At 33.5% G+C, this 18,424-nt stretch overlaps 1 protein-coding gene across 2 annotated transcripts; it reads right to left on the reverse strand.

Moving 5' to 3' along the window:
* Positions 1-851: 851 nt before the first annotated feature.
* CCDC181 (coiled-coil domain containing 181) lies at positions 852-11,410 on the reverse strand. 2 transcript variants are annotated; one of them, XM_004688465.2, is made up of 5 exons: positions 11,294-11,410; positions 7,627-8,577; positions 5,336-5,482; positions 2,543-2,694; positions 852-1,095 (listed from the first exon to the last, which is right to left on the reverse strand). In XM_004688465.2, the coding sequence occupies exons 1-5, from the start codon at positions 11,408-11,410 to the stop codon at positions 936-938; spliced, it is 1,527 nt and encodes a 508-aa protein (XP_004688522.1). In that variant the 3' UTR covers positions 852-935. The 2 variants fall into 2 exon arrangements, with proteins under 2 accessions (XP_004688522.1, XP_012584414.1); XM_012728960.1 differs by having other exon boundaries at positions 2,543-2,697.
* Between the last annotated feature and the right edge of the window lie 7,014 nt (positions 11,411-18,424).

Below are 18,424 nucleotides of genomic sequence, written 5' to 3' on the forward strand. Positions count from 1 at the left end.
GCAGGATACATCAATACACAAAAATAATTCATGTTTGTGGTTTGAGTTGACAACACAAAAAGAAATGAAAAAAACAATTCCTGCTTACAAAGAAGGGAAAGACTGATACACTGAAATTCCAAAACATTGCTGCATTAATGAAGAAGTGATCTGTGTTTATGGATTGGAAGACAGTATTACTAAATGATATTACTAATCATTTATGTTTAACTTTCTCCTCCACTCCTTAAAAGTTCTAGACATGTCAAAGTTGCTGTTCCTGTACACAACAGATTCCTGTTTAAAATACATTGTTTCAAATGTATGTAAGATTCCTAAAAGAAAGGATTTTGCAGTGATAGAGATCAGAGTGAACTGCTCACCTCTATAGTTTTCTCATCTGCGAAATAAGACTAAAGTTATAAAGATTATATCAAATTATTCAAAGAATACAAGGCACATTATAAATTCTCATAAGAGTTTTCTAACATGTATGATGGTATCACATATGATTTTATCTTTAAAAAAAATAAAACATGGAAGTATACCTGCCCTATTGCTTAGCTTGCCACAGCTAATCAAGTCTAGGGCCATGAACCAGGCTTGTTTTAAGAAGTCAATCCTGTTTATATTCTATTGCAATTTTTTTAAGTGACAATAAGACTAAGAATAAAAATCTGTTCCTTTTTGTGTTTTTTGCCAGCTAGAAATGTTAAAATAATTTAAAAGTAAAGGACTATAGGGTTCATTCAATGTACTTAGAGATAGTATAACATTACAAAATTTAGAGAAAAGAAATTTATTTTGTTTTAGTATTAAAGATAAAATTCCCTTTCAACATCAACAAGCTATAAATACTACTTCCATAATTTAGAGTATGACAAAAGTACATGGGCCATAAATAATATAAAAAATTTTGACTAGCATCTTCCATATGAAGTATTTAATAGATACCTTCAGTTGTAAGGATCAGTAAAACGGAAAGATTTGGCTTCTGACATATATAGGTGGTTCTGAAACTGTTTAGCACGCTTTGCTTCAAGCTGGAGCTGTCTAGTTCTTTCTTTGGCTGCTTGTTGCTCTGCTAGTTTTTCTATCCGTTTCCTTCTTAGCCACCTATAGAAAGAAACATGATCAGATCAACCTGAATATTCTTCATGCTATCAAGTTAATACACTAGATAGTTAAATTCCCTTTATGATGAAATACTGAGATTAACACAAATTAGTTAAGTATTAAATAAAGATTTCACATTTATATACGAGGCTCACACAAAAAGAACCCATTTTTCAAATTTTGTCTTACAAAGAAACTGCCAACATACTTTACATGAGCTATAGCTATTGTCATTTTTGGGGAAAAATGGTTTTCTAAACAGTGGTATTTAATAGATCAACATCAACTTGTTTTTTGCAACTATACTTAAATTATTACTTCAGGTTAAAAATAGCAGCATATAGGAATGTTGCCTTGCTTTTCAGTAAAAGAATAGTTCTTCCTTAAGATGGAAAAATAAAAAACAAGGTGAAAAGTTCATATTCTAACAAATTTAAGTCTATAAAGTGCTTTTTCCTTACTCAGAAAACAACTATGCAGGCATATTTGGTATAGAAATATGTATGTGGTATGTGTCTATATAATTTTTTCATAAATAAATTATTTCCAATAAGAGAGACAAGAAACCTAATGTTGTGATCCAGAATTGGATGCCAGTTTGAACAAAATTATAGTCATACCTGGGCAAAAGTGGTTGCGGGATGGGGTCACTATGAAAGTAAGCAGATTACGAAACAATATAACCATTGTTATCTCAACTGTACTTTAAAGTTGTAAATAAAAGTACAGAGAAATATACAGAATCATGCACTAAGTTAATCACAGCAGTGATTCCTAGGTAATAAAAATAGGACTTCCCATCTCAATATCTACAATGCACCTTTACTGCTTATGTTATTATAAAAGGGCTATTTAAAAAAAAAAAAAAAAGGAAAGATCGGAATAAAGACTCAAAGGGGAAAAAAAAGAGCAAAAAAGACAAATGAATATCTAATAACAACTTAATATTCACTAGGGTTTGCTGACAAAAGTATGTTGACTCAGAATTAGTGACATAATATAGTCTTATCTAGGTAACTGAAAAGAGATAAGATTTGAGTTAAATTTTACTTACATTGTACAAAATTTGTCCAAATACTTTTTACTTAGTTTATACAAATCTTCCACAGCCTGACTGCCTTTCTTTACAGAAAATATTTCTCAGTAAATGCAACTCTTTATATATTTTTGAAGACTATGAAGAGAAATTATAATCAATCTCTGACACATTGCTCTAAAAAATTAATAAATCAACTAACAAATGGTAGACTCAAGGATTATCATGCCAGATCCATGGGAAACAAATTTTGGGTTGAAATCATCTTGAAGACAATATAGTACAGCCACTATGTATTTAACATTGAATAGGTATGTAAAGTGAGAGAAAACTTTTTTTTTTTTTAGGTTTTATTGATTATATAACTCCATAATGACGAGGAGGAAGGAAAATAACCTGCCTTTGACTTACTGCTTAAAGGCTCTTTCACGGCCCTCTGCTCCTTTAAGGAAAAATAAGCATTCCTCTTGCTTTCGAAGCTCCTCTGTCTTTCTTTCTTTTAAGTGTTCTTCATGCTTCTTTTTAAGCCATAATCGAAAAGCTAGTTGTGGATCTCTGTTCTCCTGCTAATTACAAGAACAATTTTTCCTTTATTTTAGTAAAATGAAACTACTATTTTTAGACCCCCACATTTATGCCTATAGAACACAAGACTGACATCAATTTTTCATAATGCCAACATCATCAACTGCATTTCGAGTATCCACCTCAAACACATCCCCTTTAAATCAGCAACACTGATTACCCTTGATAGAAAATTCATCACTGAACTCATGACCTGCCTCTTTCACAAGTCTTACTGAAGTAGCAGTGAAGGAGGTCTACATGGAATGATATGGAAACTGAATTCAGAGTGGAGTGTTTTGACAATAACTTTGGACACACAAACAGCAGAGTTGAAGGAAAGTTGGGGATAGGTTGTATGACTGAAGCTGAAATCTTGGTAGCAATTCCTGAAGGAGTTCCATGGAGTACCATTTAAAAATTAATGATCAACACAAATTATTCATGTTTTCTTTTAAATTCCATCTTTGTTTTTAAAAACATTTAACCGCCCGATCTATGTCCAAAACAGTATTTTTATGAAGAGTGACCATGAGGATTTTCAACCTTAAAAATTTCTTCATGTGGATGACAATCATGAAGATTTTTGTAATAAGAAAAAAAACAGAAATAGATTGTCGTGTGGTTCTTCAAACTTTATGAATGAAGCTATCTTCAGGGACTCTTCAAAAGTTGAAAAAGCTCTTCAACTTCAACTTGGAAAAATGAAGAGAATAAAGGGACAGATTTGGGGCCTTTTAGCCATGAAAAATGTGACTTTATGGATGTCTTGGTTAGCATATAAAAGGTAGCACTCATGTAATATTTTCCCTCAAATATGAGCTCTATAACAAAGAAAATCTATAACTTGCATTTCCTTTTATCTGTAACCCACATTGCCAGGTATGTTCCAGTCTAACTTAAAAATTTATATAACATAGAATTTCTGATGGACAATGTTAAGCTTTGTGAAGAGGGCTCATGGACCTAAAAGATTATTGCTAAACACATGGAAGTCCAAGATGACTAAAATGTGTTCAGTCTGGAATTATATATCCTGACCAGAGTCAGGATTCAGGATTGATAGATGTCTCAAACAGGTATTTATAAGAATATCTACTACATACCATATCTATAGGTACTGAGAGCAATGAAAAATAAAATGTTTCCCTCTTCTACATTCGCTACCAGTAGTACAATAGCTGTAAGCCACATGTGTTACTTAAATAAAATTTAAAACTCATAGCCCAGTCATATTAGCTATATCTCAAGGGTTTAATACCCATGTTGTAGATGAAGAACATCACAAATATATAGAGCATTTCCATCATCACACAAAGTTGAATGGGGTAGTGCTGTCCAAGATGAAGAGATGAAAATAATTTACTGATTATCAGGTTCAAAAAGAAAAAAAAAAGTAGACAACGATAAAGAGGTAAGGAGAAAGGATATGTAGACAATGAGGGAGCAAGTTATACAATATCTGTAGAAAGAGTATATTGAGCAACAGTAACAGTGAGGAAAAAGGATCTGAGAATGAATTGTTTAGAAGGCTTAATAAATAAAAAAATAAAAGTAAAACTGTAGCAAAAGTGGCTTAAGAAGAAGTCATTAATGTACAACTTTGTAGGTTATATCAGGAACTTTGGATTTTATTCTGAGATGAGATGCCACTGCAGGTTTCTAAGCATAAGTGACAGGGGCTATTCTACATTTTAGAAGCAGCACTGGCTGCTATATGGAAGATAGACTCCGGATGAAAGAGGCAAGGGGGAAGAAAGGAGAACAGTTATTAGATTTTTGTAACAAATTAGGTATATAAAACAGTGGTTTGGATTTATGGAATTCAGTATTACTTTGAAGAGAAACTGATAAAATTTGCTAAGAAATTAAATGTAGATTATAGTGTGCTTTAACTTATTTTAAAAATGTTCAGAAATTGTATGGTTTTATAAATCTAGCCATATAAAATTTTCTGCATAAAAAGGAACCTTTTAATGCCATACATCTCTCAAAGAACTGTTTTTCATAATGCATAAAATGTTTCCATACATCAAAAAGAATAAAATGTAAACAAAGGCATTATGAAAAATTCATAAATGTTCAATCTGATAATAACGCTACAATCAACATTTCCACCTTTCAGATTAGTAAAAATAAAAACATTTTAAAGTACACATATTAATGAGGATGTAGGGGGTAGAGGTACTCTCAGGTACTGTTGAGAATATAAAGTGGCATCTCTCTGAGGCAGTAACTTGGCAGTATTATCTCAAATTTTTTAGAAGTACAGAGTAATTCTGCCTCTTCAAATACATCCTCCATTTAAACTTTTACATTTGCAAATTAATATGCACCCATGATAATTTAGGTAGCATTGTTTGTAGTACCAAAAGATTAGAAAAGCTTCAGTGTTAATAAGGAAATGATCAGATAAATTAATACCCATCCATACAACAGAAAACTATGTAATAATTTAAACACCCAACTTACATACCAATATAAAATAATCTCTAAGGTATATTCAGTAAAGATTCAAGGGGTAGATTGTTTTGTCATATATTATGGTGTAGGTTCTTGGTCTGATATTCTGATTCCCTTCTGTAAATAAATTCAGCTTTGTATCTGAATGAAATTAATTTTCAGAGATGTTTAACTTACTCTATTATTCATGTCTTCCATTTGCTTTGCTCGCTGGATTCTCCTCATTTCTATTACCTGCTCCCTTTTCTTTTGCAACCATGCTTTAAAAACCATATCATTCTCTTTTCTCTTTTCTTTTTCTTCTTCTATTTTTCGTTGTTCTTCCTGGTGGAAATAATACCCCAAGACATTAATGCTAAAGATTAATGAAAGTGTATAAGAAGGTAAATGAGTAGAGAAATATGATTTCAGATTTAAGAATTCTCTTTAAAATTTTCCATCTAAAAACTAGGACTTCTTTAAAAACAGAGATTCTAGGCCCTCCCTGGTGGCGCAGCAGGTTAAAGCACAGCACTGAGAAGCTAAAGTCGCTTCCGCATGAGTTCGATTCCCGCCTGCCCCGGAGGTGACCACATGGCGTGGCAGACCTCCCCTGACCCGCCCGCTGCTCCCTTCAGCAGTGTACTTCGTCCATCTGCCTGTTCTGCTCTCCACTCTGTCTCTGGTGAAGCCTCTCACCGCCCCTGCACCTCTGGCCTGTACCCCAGTTCTGTATGCATAAATAAATAAATCTTTAAAAACAACAATAAAAACAGAGACTCTAGTTTACTCAGGAAAAAATCATTTTACAGTTAAATGACACTGTAGAGACAGTCTGCAATTACACAGATGTACAATACATACATGTTGTTCAGTATTTCATCAGCTCTTTCCTGAATTTCCCAGTTTGGGCATTAATTCCTCAAATTGTAACTAAGCAGAAGAGAAAACAGATAAAAATCCTAGAAGCACAGAGGTATCTATAAAGCCCTATAAATGTCTTAAAACATTTACATATTGCTAAATGTTTTAGTTGGATGGAAATTGTCATTATAAATGATAACATATATTGAAGTGTACAGGTGAATAACGAAGTGCTTCCAGGACTCGCTTAAAAAATGTTTCAGCCAAAAAAAGAGAGATAAAGCAAAGAGGCCAAAATTTTAAACTTTTGTATGTGGGTAATAGGAACATAGTAGTTAGTTGTATCTTTATATGTGTTAGAATTTTTTCACAAAGATATTTAAAAATATTTTTCAACTAGTGTTTATATTCATAAGGTAACATTTTACTAGAAGAAAAACATTTAGGCTTTTAGTTAACTATATGAACAAAATGAACTTTTTATCTGAATTATACTACTGTTATAAAATTAAGCTAATATAAAAACAAGGTAATTAAACTTGTTACAAGGAAACTATAAAATAGTTACTGGAAGCAAAGGAGCAGCCATAGTAGAAACAGCACCAAGCTATATTACAGAAATATATTACATGTGTATAATATATGTTCATGTGTGTATAGTAAACTATATTTCATCATTACAACAAAATTTTTTGTCATGAAGTTCAGAGTTCACAGATTCTTTTCAGTACTATTATACACTGCATCAAGTAAACTTGAGTATGACTGCTAGAGCTCAGATTTTGGAAGCCACATAAAAGTAAAAAAAAAAAATTAAAGATTTATTTATTTATGCATACAGAATTGGGGTATAGGCCAGAGTTGCAGGGGCAGTGAGAGAATTCACAAGAGACAGAGTGGGGAGCAAAACAGGCTGACTGACAAAGTACACTGCTGAGGGGAGCAGTGGGCAGGTCAGGAGAGGTCTGCTGCACCATGTGGGTCACGGGGCAGGAATCAAACTCAGGCTGAAGTGGCATTAGCTTCTTCATGCTGTGCTTTAACCTGCTGTGCCACTAGGGAGGGCCCCTTTAAAAGTAAAAGTTTTAAGTTTGTACTCTTTTAAATTTTGTCTGAGTGTTTTCCAGGTTACATGTTCTACTAACTTCATTGTTCACTTTTTTCTGCTAATGACAGCTCCATAGAAAACACTCACATATAAGTCAAGGAATAATAACCCAAGTTTTTTTTATCTATTGCCCCCTAAACTCCTCCCCCACCAAAAAATGTGACATCATTTGTTCATCAGATATCTTATTTTCACCTAGCTCATTAGGATTACTTTAGTGGTCACTTAGCTTCTCTGAGCTTCATTTTCAAATGAAAGGATGAATTTCATCACTGAGACCTCCTCAAGCCCTAACACAGATTGGTTATTACTATGCTCTGGAATCCTTACAAGAAAGGACCAAAGTAATCATGGTATTTGTTCCTTAAATACAAATTTGTAACATTACCTACTTCGTCTAATAACAGCAAAAGCAACCCAATGCACCCAATACTTTGAAGAACTATTTCAATACTTACTATATTTATAAAACATGAAACATACTCCTTTTCAATATAAAGTCTACTTAAATGCTTACCTCTCTCTTTAGTTTTTCTCTCTTTTGTTCTAGTCTTTTTTGAAGTTCTTTCTGTCGAGGGGAAAGACAATATGTTGACTTCACTGGAGATATACAAGCAGACTGTAGCCTAAGAGTAGATTTCCCATTGCCCTTACTTTGATCTGAGTTGGTAGCTGAGTCTGGACGGATCCTGGAATTGGGGGTTGACTGAGAGACATGAGCCAGTGGCTCTTCTGTTGATGAGGGAGTGACAGCATGAGTCTTCTGAACAGGCTCTTCTTTCTTGACGCTGTTGCCAAGTGAGTTGGAAGGTAGGGGTGACACCTGCTGAGGTTCATTTTCTGTACTATTAGCATTATTAATGGGAGGCAAAGATCCCTGACTCTCTATGTCTTGTAGGTTCAAAAGTTCAAACTTTCCATCTCTCTCTACCAGTATCTTCCCATCCTTGTTTTCTTCACAACTTCCATCAGTAAAAGATAGTAGCACATTTTCTTGCCCAAATTCATTGGAAATACATAACTCTGAGAGTTTGCCAGACATATTACTTTCATTTTCCAAATAATTTTTGTAAGTATCAGTCTCTTCCAGTGGGGGAACTTCCAAATCAACTAACTTGTCCTTGAACTTAAGTTTTCGCTCTCTTTTATCATTTATGGGTTCTTCACTCTGTAGAAGCTTGTTGGCTTGTATGATTTTCTCCATAACATATCTCCTTAATTCATCATCCTCATCCTCTTCCAGGTCTTTCTGAATTTCTAGTTTGGATTCCTGGAAAGAGTTTTCACTGTCTGAATCTGATATGGGATCCAAAGGTTGACTACTGGGTACAGAAATGAAGTCATTTTTTCTTGATGAAATACCATCTGTCAAAGAGTTGTCAGGATTGGAAAGCTGTTCTGTATGATCTGTTTCTGGTCTGTTCTCTTTTGATTCCTGGTTAATAGTTTCTTCATTCCCACAAGCCATCTTAAGAAAAGAAAAAAAAAAAACCAGATACGAGGTATTTTTCAGTAAAAATTGAGATTGTCCAAATGTGTGTCCATAGGTAGACAATCTAAAATGATTTGTAATTTACTTTATGAATGAAAAAATGTACACCTTTCTTGTTCCTACTTTACCCATAACATTCTATTTATGACAACCCAAATACAAATTATTGGTTGCTAAGTGCTAACCAATAATTTAAATTTTTTTATGTTAATGTATGAAATGGTAATTATAAATATCTATATTACTTAGATAATCTCTAAAAAACAGTTCTTTACATTTTCATAAGAATTTTTTAAATGTTTTGTTTGTTTTCTCAAAAAAGTATCTTTCCCCGCCAAAAGCATTGTAGGTCTTTCATTAAACCTTTATCATTTTGAGGTTCTTACAATCTTTTCATTATTGTTGCTATTTTTTTGCTGAACCTATATCCAAATTCCAGGTAAAATATTACATCTGTAGCAGATTTTCCTCAGCAGTTCCAAAACCCTATGCTAAACACCATCACAGACCATGGGCCAACTTTATTTATTTATTTATTTATTTATTTTTTAAAGATTTATTTATTTATTCATACAGAACTGGGGTACAGGCCAGAGATGCGGAGCGTGAGAGAATTCACCAGGGACAGAGTGGGGAGCAGAACAGGCAGATCAACGAAGTACAGGGCTGAAGGGAGCAGCGGGTGCACCAGCCAGGAGAGGTCTGCCAAACCATGTGGGCTCCTCTGGGGCAGGTGGGAATCGAACTCATGGGGAAGTGGCTTAAGCTTCTTTTGCAGTGCATTAACCCGCTGCGCCACCAGGGAGGGCCAGGGCCAACTTTATTTTTAAATTCCAAACGAAGTCATAAGCCAGGATTATCACAAAATCTTACTTTGTACTTAAGGACTTCTTACCCAGCATGTCTCCTACATATATCCCCATGTCTCAAACATTTTAATCCTAATAATTAATTTTTTTCTGTTTTTCAGATAATTCTCTCCCTCCTAAGAAGTCCTATGGGAGCTACTGCTTTCTTCAGCTACTTAAAATTCTCTTATTTGCTCACATCCTTCTGACAGCCTCATCTTTCTAAATTGTACAATTTTGCTAGATGCCCAAGAAACAAACCTGGTCTGTTAAAATTAATACCAAATAACTAAGATCTTTGCATTGCAATGGTTCTTTTTGCGTTTATTTGATTCTCAAATTAATTCCTTTTAATCTGTTTCTCAATTCTCTTTAGCTTTTACTTTTTTTCTTTTTAAAATACACTACATTTAAAAAGAGGCCACTTTCTATAAAAAAAAATTCCCTGATTCCTCATCCCTGCATCTAGCTCTATCATCCATGTTTTTCTACCAGCCTCAAAAGAAGTGATTATAAGCATCCATAGGAATGAGTTAGATTCATGAGATAACTTTCTTTGGAAAGTATTCTGAACAACCTAGAACAATCTATGATGCATGGTAATTAAGAACTGATATTTGTTGAAATGAATAAAGAAATAATCAATAAATCATCATCACTTGTCTAATTCTGTCTCTGTGCTTTGGATATCACTCCCTTCCAATCAGAAGACCTTGGCTCAATCTTATAATCTGGGTGTCTACTCCAGTATCTACACTGCCTCGATTCATTTGATCATTTTTGGCCAATGATGCATAAAACTCTCATTTAAAAGTCATTGTAGACAATGTTCACTTGATTGATGCCTTTTTCAAAGGTTATTCCACTGGTGGTTTCCATTGCATAAGCAAGACAGAATTGAGAAGTTTGCAATATAAAATCTATTGTCTTCATTTCCCTATGTTTTCTTTAACTCTGTGAAGTCTGCCTGCGCTGCAATTGCTCTAATCACTGTCCCTCTACAGTCATCCCTCCATATACCAGTCATAGTCCTTTTATCATTACTCCTCCAAGCATTGACATCAATAATATCTAAAATTATGTGTAAATGCATACATACATGAGTATACATCGTAAACAGATGTGCACATATATGTTGTGTGTGTGCACATCTTCTTACAATGTATACTTGTGTATATATGTGTGTATATGCATATATAGAGATAGATAAATTGATGTTGTGTCTAAAGAGAAAAAGAATCTTCCATTATCAAGGAACTGATTCATTTTCTTCTCTTTCCTTTTTATATGTCTGATAAATAGTATGTGATCATGTGTAATAAATCTACTTTTTCCTACAAGTATTCCAGTGACTGTATTTGATGCTTTACTTTTTCTCTACATTCTTTCTGGTGAAGAGCTAATTCACTTTAAGATTTCAATTATCAGCTGAAAGTTTCTTGAGGATTTGCATTATATTTCATTTATATTAAAAATACTACTCTATGATTTCACCCTTGTTTATATTATATAATGTAGTAAATTTTATTAATTTATATTATATACATTATAAATTTTAAATGTAATTTTGTGTTGATAAAAGTGCAATTCTATAATTAGCTCCATTAGTCATTCCTCTAATTAGCAAATTGTGACTAATAAGCCCTATGCCTTAGCATATAATATTTAAATTCTATGCCTCTATAACATTTAAATTTTCACCTTAAGATAGGTAGAATACTTGTTCTGTGCACATCAAAGGAATTTTGTGAGCTTTAGATGACATAGTATATGTGAAACTTCAAGAATACAAAGCACCTTGTTAAAATGTGATTATTATGAATGCTGTTATAATTTACATATACCTCTAGTATGCTGCCATCACTTTTTTCTTTTTCATTAATTAACCATTCCAGATCCTTTTCAAAGTCATCTTCATATTCTCCACTTTCTTTTGAATCAGTATCTTTATTTTCATCCATTTTTCATTGCTAAAAAAGAATGCCATAAATTCAAAAGAGATAAAGTATATGTTATATCCTCCACTATGGGATTGTATGGAATATAGTAATTAATAGTGAAGGTAAAATAAAAAACATAGAAACAAATAACATGGAAAATTCTGAATAAACACTCACCCCTCAAAGAAATACTTAGAATGGCCATTTACCTGGTCCATTTCTAACTAACAACAATCCTGCTTCCCCCTAATTCTGGAAAACCTAGTTTACAAAGAGATGGGAAAGGACAGACAAAAGACAAAGCTTACAGGTAGATTTTCCACATCACCTGTTCCTGCTGATCATTACAATTCTTTCAGAGTTGTTCAGGCCAGAATAAAGGACTCAGCTTTCTAATGTCCTTCATAAATACATGTTCATGTTCAAATAAAAACAATGTCAATTCCCATCTCAGTTTTACAATCCTTTTTATAACTTTTATGGCATAATTAAATTTGTGATGTAAGTAACAGCTGATTCTAAATTATAGTAAATGTTTCCAAAGAAATCAAATTGCTGTCAGCTCTAAATATGAATACTTTTTATTTTCAAAAATACTGTGATGCCTAGTGCCATCTGGAAGACAATGATAATAAATAGGAATTTCAGGTGACAGTTAATAAATGTGAAAATGGTGCATAAATTCAGTCATGTTTAAGAGAACTAAAGTTACCTACAATAACTGCCTACTAATTTTTTGTGTAGAAAATTTTTTAACAAAGATTTATATCTGTCTGTATCTGTCACATTTTACATACACACACAAATAACTTTGACAAACATTTTTTTGAACACTATTTCTATATACTTTATTATAAAAGACTTATGTTCTTAAGGTGCTTGTAGTACAGAAGACAAACATAAAGCATATAAATTTAAAAGGTGATGAAATGTGTAGATTAAAAATGTAGGTAGGTGGAGTAAATGTATATTTTTAAAGAATGTGATAAGAAGAAAAAGCAGTTCATCTACAATTGAAAATATCAAGGTAAGGCTGAGACAGATTTTGAATACTGAACGCAAAAGTTTACGGATCATTTCAGAGAAAGAGAACAGCATGAGAAATGCCAAACAAACATGATTGTGTGTGGAATTGTTCAGAGGTCTGAACACTCCTGATGAAGGGACTGGAAGAAGTGAGTAGGGATCAGTTTGATGTCATATTATCCTTCCAAAAAGAAAAGGACTAAGGAAACATTATTTGTGTAGATCTATAATTATTGAGAAATAGCCATGGGCAGAAATCCATTGGGATAATATGCATATTTTCTATCACTGACTTCAGCGATAACAACAACAGAAATGATTTCTAACTGTACACAGAATTTTAGATCCAGTTTCCAAAAAGCTAAGAAATCTGATCTTCTAGATCCCAAATACCTGGGACCTATGCCTTTTCTTGCTCTTACGTCAAACTCTTCCTGGAAGCAGAAATACAGATGTCAAGAACAGATGAGACGAAGGCACAGTTTGAAGACATAAAAAAGTATAATTAAGCCTGAATTAATAAATTACCTAGAAACTTAGCTTTGGCCATTAGCTTTATTTTAGTCCCTTCTCCAAATCTTTGAGCATAATGCCTATCTGGTACCAATTCACTAAAGCAAAATTTACATGTTTTTCTTTCCACTGTTTGCCATCAAATGATAGTGAAAGCATGTAGAAGAACATTTTTCTACTAGCTGCTAGCTATACTAGCTGATAACATAAGCTGATAAAGAACAGCTAAGCTTTTCAATGCTGAGAAAAAGTGCCACTAGGCTTTAGTCAATAGCAGGTTCAAAATGAGTTAAGATGAGGACACCCAAAATGTAAAGGAGCTCCAAAGCCAAAATTAGGGTGAAATATAGATAATGTGAAATACTATATCCAGTTTCCTGCATAAAGTTTAAAGTAGATTGAGGATACATGTTTAGAGAGGATCAACTGAAAGAAGGGAGGATAAAAGAGGAGAGGAAAGAAGGTAGACTATGAGTGTAACATGCATTAAAACCAGATTCTTGAGAATATCAAAAATCCCTGAGAATGTTAGCCTAAGAAGAAAACAAGGGAAGTCCTCATCACTTTACAAAATCTGAATGATTGCCATGTGAACAAGGACTTGTAAAATTTCAAGTAGTAAAGCTAGTTTTAAGGGCTGGAAGCTCAGGAACAAATTTCAGCACTGTCATAAGACAGGATTGCTTTTTCCAAACTTGTCCTGAATTGACCTGAGCTGCCTATGGAAGTGGTGCAGTCCCTGGCAAGGAAAATGTTTATAGAAACTTAAAGGATGACCACTGCAAAGGAGATTAAAGCTTTAGAGAAACAGCTAAGCTAGATGACCTACAGTTTCTTAAGCAAATTTAAAAGCAAATGCATAGTACAAAGATAAAACATAATTTAAAATAAATGATCAATGTCTGAATAGTCAACATTTGAAAAAAAAAAATTCTGAAGTCCGTTTCATTTAAATGCCATCTTTCTTCTGGATAGTTCTTGATAATGGTCCTTTTATCTCAAGATAGTTTTAGGTATGCTGAATGTTAGATAGTCAACCTAATTATTCATTCAGATGATTAGAACTATTTCTAATGTGTTAGTTGACTATAATTCCTTTTAGATATTAAGCTTTCAAGCGAATACAAAAAGAACTTTAAAAAACAAGGCCTCAATGACTTACACATGAGAGATCAAGAACAATAATATTTTGAGGTAACCTGAAGAAACCAAATTACTATTTCAATGTGAGTTTATCTACCACCCCCCTGATGCAAAAGAGGATAAATCAAGTAAGCTGCTGTGCTTACTTACCCACCAATTAAAAGGAATAGTGCAAGGAATGATACAGAATACACTAAAACTCACTGTGTTCCCAAATACATAAATAACACAATTTATCATGGTCACAAATGCCTTAGAATAATCAGTTTCACTTTTCTGACCAGGGATTTTTGAAATTTATTAAGATGTGTAATTACATAACTGTTATAATACAACTTGCAGGTAACTCTTTGGTGCTTTCTTCTTAATGATCCCCTGAAGACTTTAGTAGATATGCTTTATAATTTACACAGTCTCACACATCTGAAAACTTAAATTTAAACTAAAACATAAAATTAACATAATAAATATATTATGATGCCATCATGAAAAAATGTCATAGTTGAAGTGACTCTGGGATGTTGTATCAAATTTGAAGTGCCATTTTTTTTCTCTATAACTTAAAAAAAAAATGTACGACTGGTTCCCAAGTAAACAAGGAACATAAATCACAAACTTTTGTTACCAAGTCCCTTAAGCCTTTTTCAAATGCGTCACAGGATATTCAATCCCTTCCCCTTGTTTTAATCTCCTTCCCCAGGGTACCAGCCATATGGTACTCAAAAACATACTGGAACAAAATTTTACACAAACTTAATCCCCTAACATTTTTTATTCCTTGTCAGTTTAACACATTTTAAGTCCCAATATTTATCATCAGTTTAAAAGAAAACTCTATGTATATATGGCTTAGGCCAGAATTGCCCTATTAATAATAGAGAACTATAGTAAGAAGAAATTAATTCCTTCCTCCTGGGTGTCTGCTAAGTCCCAAGTGAGTATGACTGCATATCTTTCAGTGTGAGTCTAAGCTAAATTTTGGACTCAATTTGGTAATTTTCTTTCGGGATTCAGATCATATAGAAAGACTTTAACTTAATTCATTGATTCTGGTCTAATTCCTATCCTTTAAAACATAAGCTTGTTTAAATTTTTTAAAAACTGAAAGAATATCAAAGAGAAGACATTTTTAAAATACTTAGGCAAAAGCTAACCCCTAACATCAGTGAGACCACCTGCCCCATTCTTCCTGCTGCATAATGCCAAGACTTCGATTCCAAGAGTAATTTTTTAATTTACAATCTATCACAAAGTTGGACGATAAATATTTTACATCAGGTGACCATTTTAATTTTCACTCAGCATGCCAACTGCCTATACAAATATCTTAACCTGTTCATGGAAGCTAACAATTCAGGAGCTTATTTTTCTACCAAAGGTGAATGAATACTTAGAGAAAGGAAACGCTACAAATCCTAGAGACTAATCTACCCTTGGAGGGGTTTCCTCATACAAAGCAAGGCATTTTACAGGGATTCCCGGCCAGCGCCAGGCTCCATGGTGCCCAACTTCAGAAAGATAAAGCTCCAAGAACGACCTTCCCTTTTCTTCTCTACCCACTTTTCCTCCCATTTGTCCCACACCTTTAACCCTTTACCCTTTCTCCCGCCCTAAATAACTCCATATCATCCTTCCCTTCTCTCCCTCTATAGCCCCTCCTGCCTGTAAAAGATGCAGCAGCTGGGATTTCAGAGATGGCCGGGGTAGCTCTCCTCTCCTCCTCTTTCTAAGCTCTGACAATGAGACCTGGGCGACCCCACCACCTGCTCCCTAGGCAGCCTCGATTGGGCTGCCATGGCAACTGCACGTCTTTTGGCGTCTGCAATCCGGGCCTCACAAACTAAGCGGAAACGGTGGACCTGCGCAGGCGCAGACAAAAGTTTACAAACACCTGCCCTTCCAGGCGCTCTTCCGGGTGCTAAGAAGATGCGACAGCCTGCAGTATCCTAGGAGACGAACAAGCAATCCAAGCTCTGTGCAGTTTTCGCTGGCGTAAAATAAACAGAAGCTCAAGAAGGATAACTCCTGGTTGTGAGCTTTCCCATGTTCGCTCTCTCTCTCGATTTGCAATACTTTAACTTCCCTATTTTTTGCATGGTACCCCCCCTCTTCTAATGTTAAAAGTAACATTCAAGCAAATGGCTAATTACCGAATCTTCCACCCGAAGTTTCCTTCCCACCCAAAACCGAATCAAACTCTAAACCCTGTAGAATTAAGAATGGTCAAGGAAATACTATGTTTTCTACTTGTCAAGCATGTGAAAATAGTCAAGTAGAATTTTCTTGACTCAAATATGGTCTCTACGTTTAATGGAAAAGCAAGATAAATTTTAGATTGTGGTGACAAACGGCAAGATTTTAGAAACTACCTAATCCTCACCGTAAATAAATAAAAACAAGGAAAATGAAATTTTTTTTCTCAGTACAAACCATAATTTTGAGGTTATTTTTGTTTATTAGAACTTACAACACTTAATATGATTTTTTGAGAGCATCTTTTCTCCAAAAAGGAGCAATGTAAATTGAAGTTCTAAATATAGTTCATACCATAGTGTAAACTAAGTTAATAATAATTTTAAAATTCATGATTAAAATAAATTACGATACTGAGTGTATTTCCTCGCTGCATTGTAAAATTTATAGTTGCAATGACCTAATATTTCTTCTGCTGCAGGACTTAAGTCTTAGTCCAAACAGTTAAAAAAGACAAACAGTAAAAAAAAAAATGCCATTAAAGAACAAAGGAATTTTAGTGAAATTTTCTTTGGTGGACATGGAATTAGCTATCAAAGCCAAAGTAAACATATTTTCCAAATTCTTAGTGTAATATTTTTCGACTCTAAGTATAAAGAGAACCCTTCCAAATAACTTTAAATATGTTTGCAAATATCAAAGAGTAATAGCACCATTGTTCACAATAGCCAAAAGGGAAACAACCTAAATATTTTAAATATGTTTGAAATGTTAATGAGCAATAGCAGCATTGTTCACTATAGCCAAAAGGAAACAAAAGATGCCCCCCAAAAAGATGAATGAATAAATAAAATATGATATGTCTATACAATGGAATATTTTCAGCAATAAAAAAGAACTAAATAGTGAGAAATAGAACATGAATTAACCTTGACAATGATTATTTAAATGAAAGAAGGCAGACAGAAGAGAACACATATTGTCCTATTCCATTCCATGAAATGTCCAGAAGAGGCAAATCTATGGAGACAGAAAATAGAATTGTGGTTGTCCAGGGCTGGGACAATGGTGCTTTTGGGAGAAAGTTGTTGATTAGCTGTTGACAGTTTAATTGTATGGTATATGAATTATATGTCAACAATAAATTTGTTACCAAAAAATACTAATGGAATAGTGGGCAAATCACAACTGGAGAATTAAAATATTTTCAAAAATATGTTTTTAAGTTCGATTAATTTAGATTGTGCACCCATATTTAATTGTCTTATAGAAGATTTAAGTTAGTTCTAAATCTAGTTAGAACTAGACTAGATTAGACCAAACCTAGACGGTTAGAGTGGACTACAAAAGAAATAATGTTTGCCTTTAGGATTATGGCATGATCCACACTTGCCTGATGCATATAAAGTACTCAGTAAATGGAACCTGTTAACATTACATAGCTTTCCAAAAAGATAAAAATATGTTCTAGAACATATTTAAATGTCCAAGATGAAAATAAGAAAAAAAATTAACTGTGTGCAATTCTACAAAAGTGTTCCCTTTATTATCAGTTTTTTAATATAAAAATCTAGATTTTAATGTTAGTTTCAAAGAAGTATATGTTAAATACTAAAGTTATACATCATAAAGCCTTTGCATTATATCAAAAGCAAAATGAATAGTTGTAGAATTCAGAAATATATACCATTTCAATGGAAGTCAGAATTCCAGTTTTCTCTATACCTCGAATCCATTTCAGACAAAAACAAGTTTAAGACTTCAAAAAATAATAAAAACTGTTACAAAGTTTGTTAACTAAACTTGAGCCTTTTATAGGTGAGTCCATCTGTCACAATCTTTCATTATTTTTTCTAATAAAATCAGTCTCTTGATTCCCAGCACAGAAATTAGAATATGATAATTTGAAAGGAAGGGAAAGAAATGAGAATGGGGTGTTTAACAAAGCTATACTGACAGCAGATGTAACTGAGGAGTAACTGATTGACTACAGAGAGAAAAAAAAAAAAAAGAATTCAAAGCAGAAACTACTTAGCCTGCGCTAAGACTTAAATAAAGCTGAGGATAATGGTTAGGAATCCTATAATCAACCCTGAACTGGAGAAGTGTTCAGTATGAATAAATTATCATGAAAAGAAACAAAACAAACTAAAGGTGTGT

Source organism: Condylura cristata, unplaced genomic scaffold (genome assembly GCF_000260355.1).
Source record: "Condylura cristata isolate star-nosed mole 26May11 unplaced genomic scaffold, ConCri1.0 scaffold00024, whole genome shotgun sequence".
Taxonomy (NCBI): domain Eukaryota; kingdom Metazoa; phylum Chordata; class Mammalia; order Eulipotyphla; family Talpidae; genus Condylura; species Condylura cristata.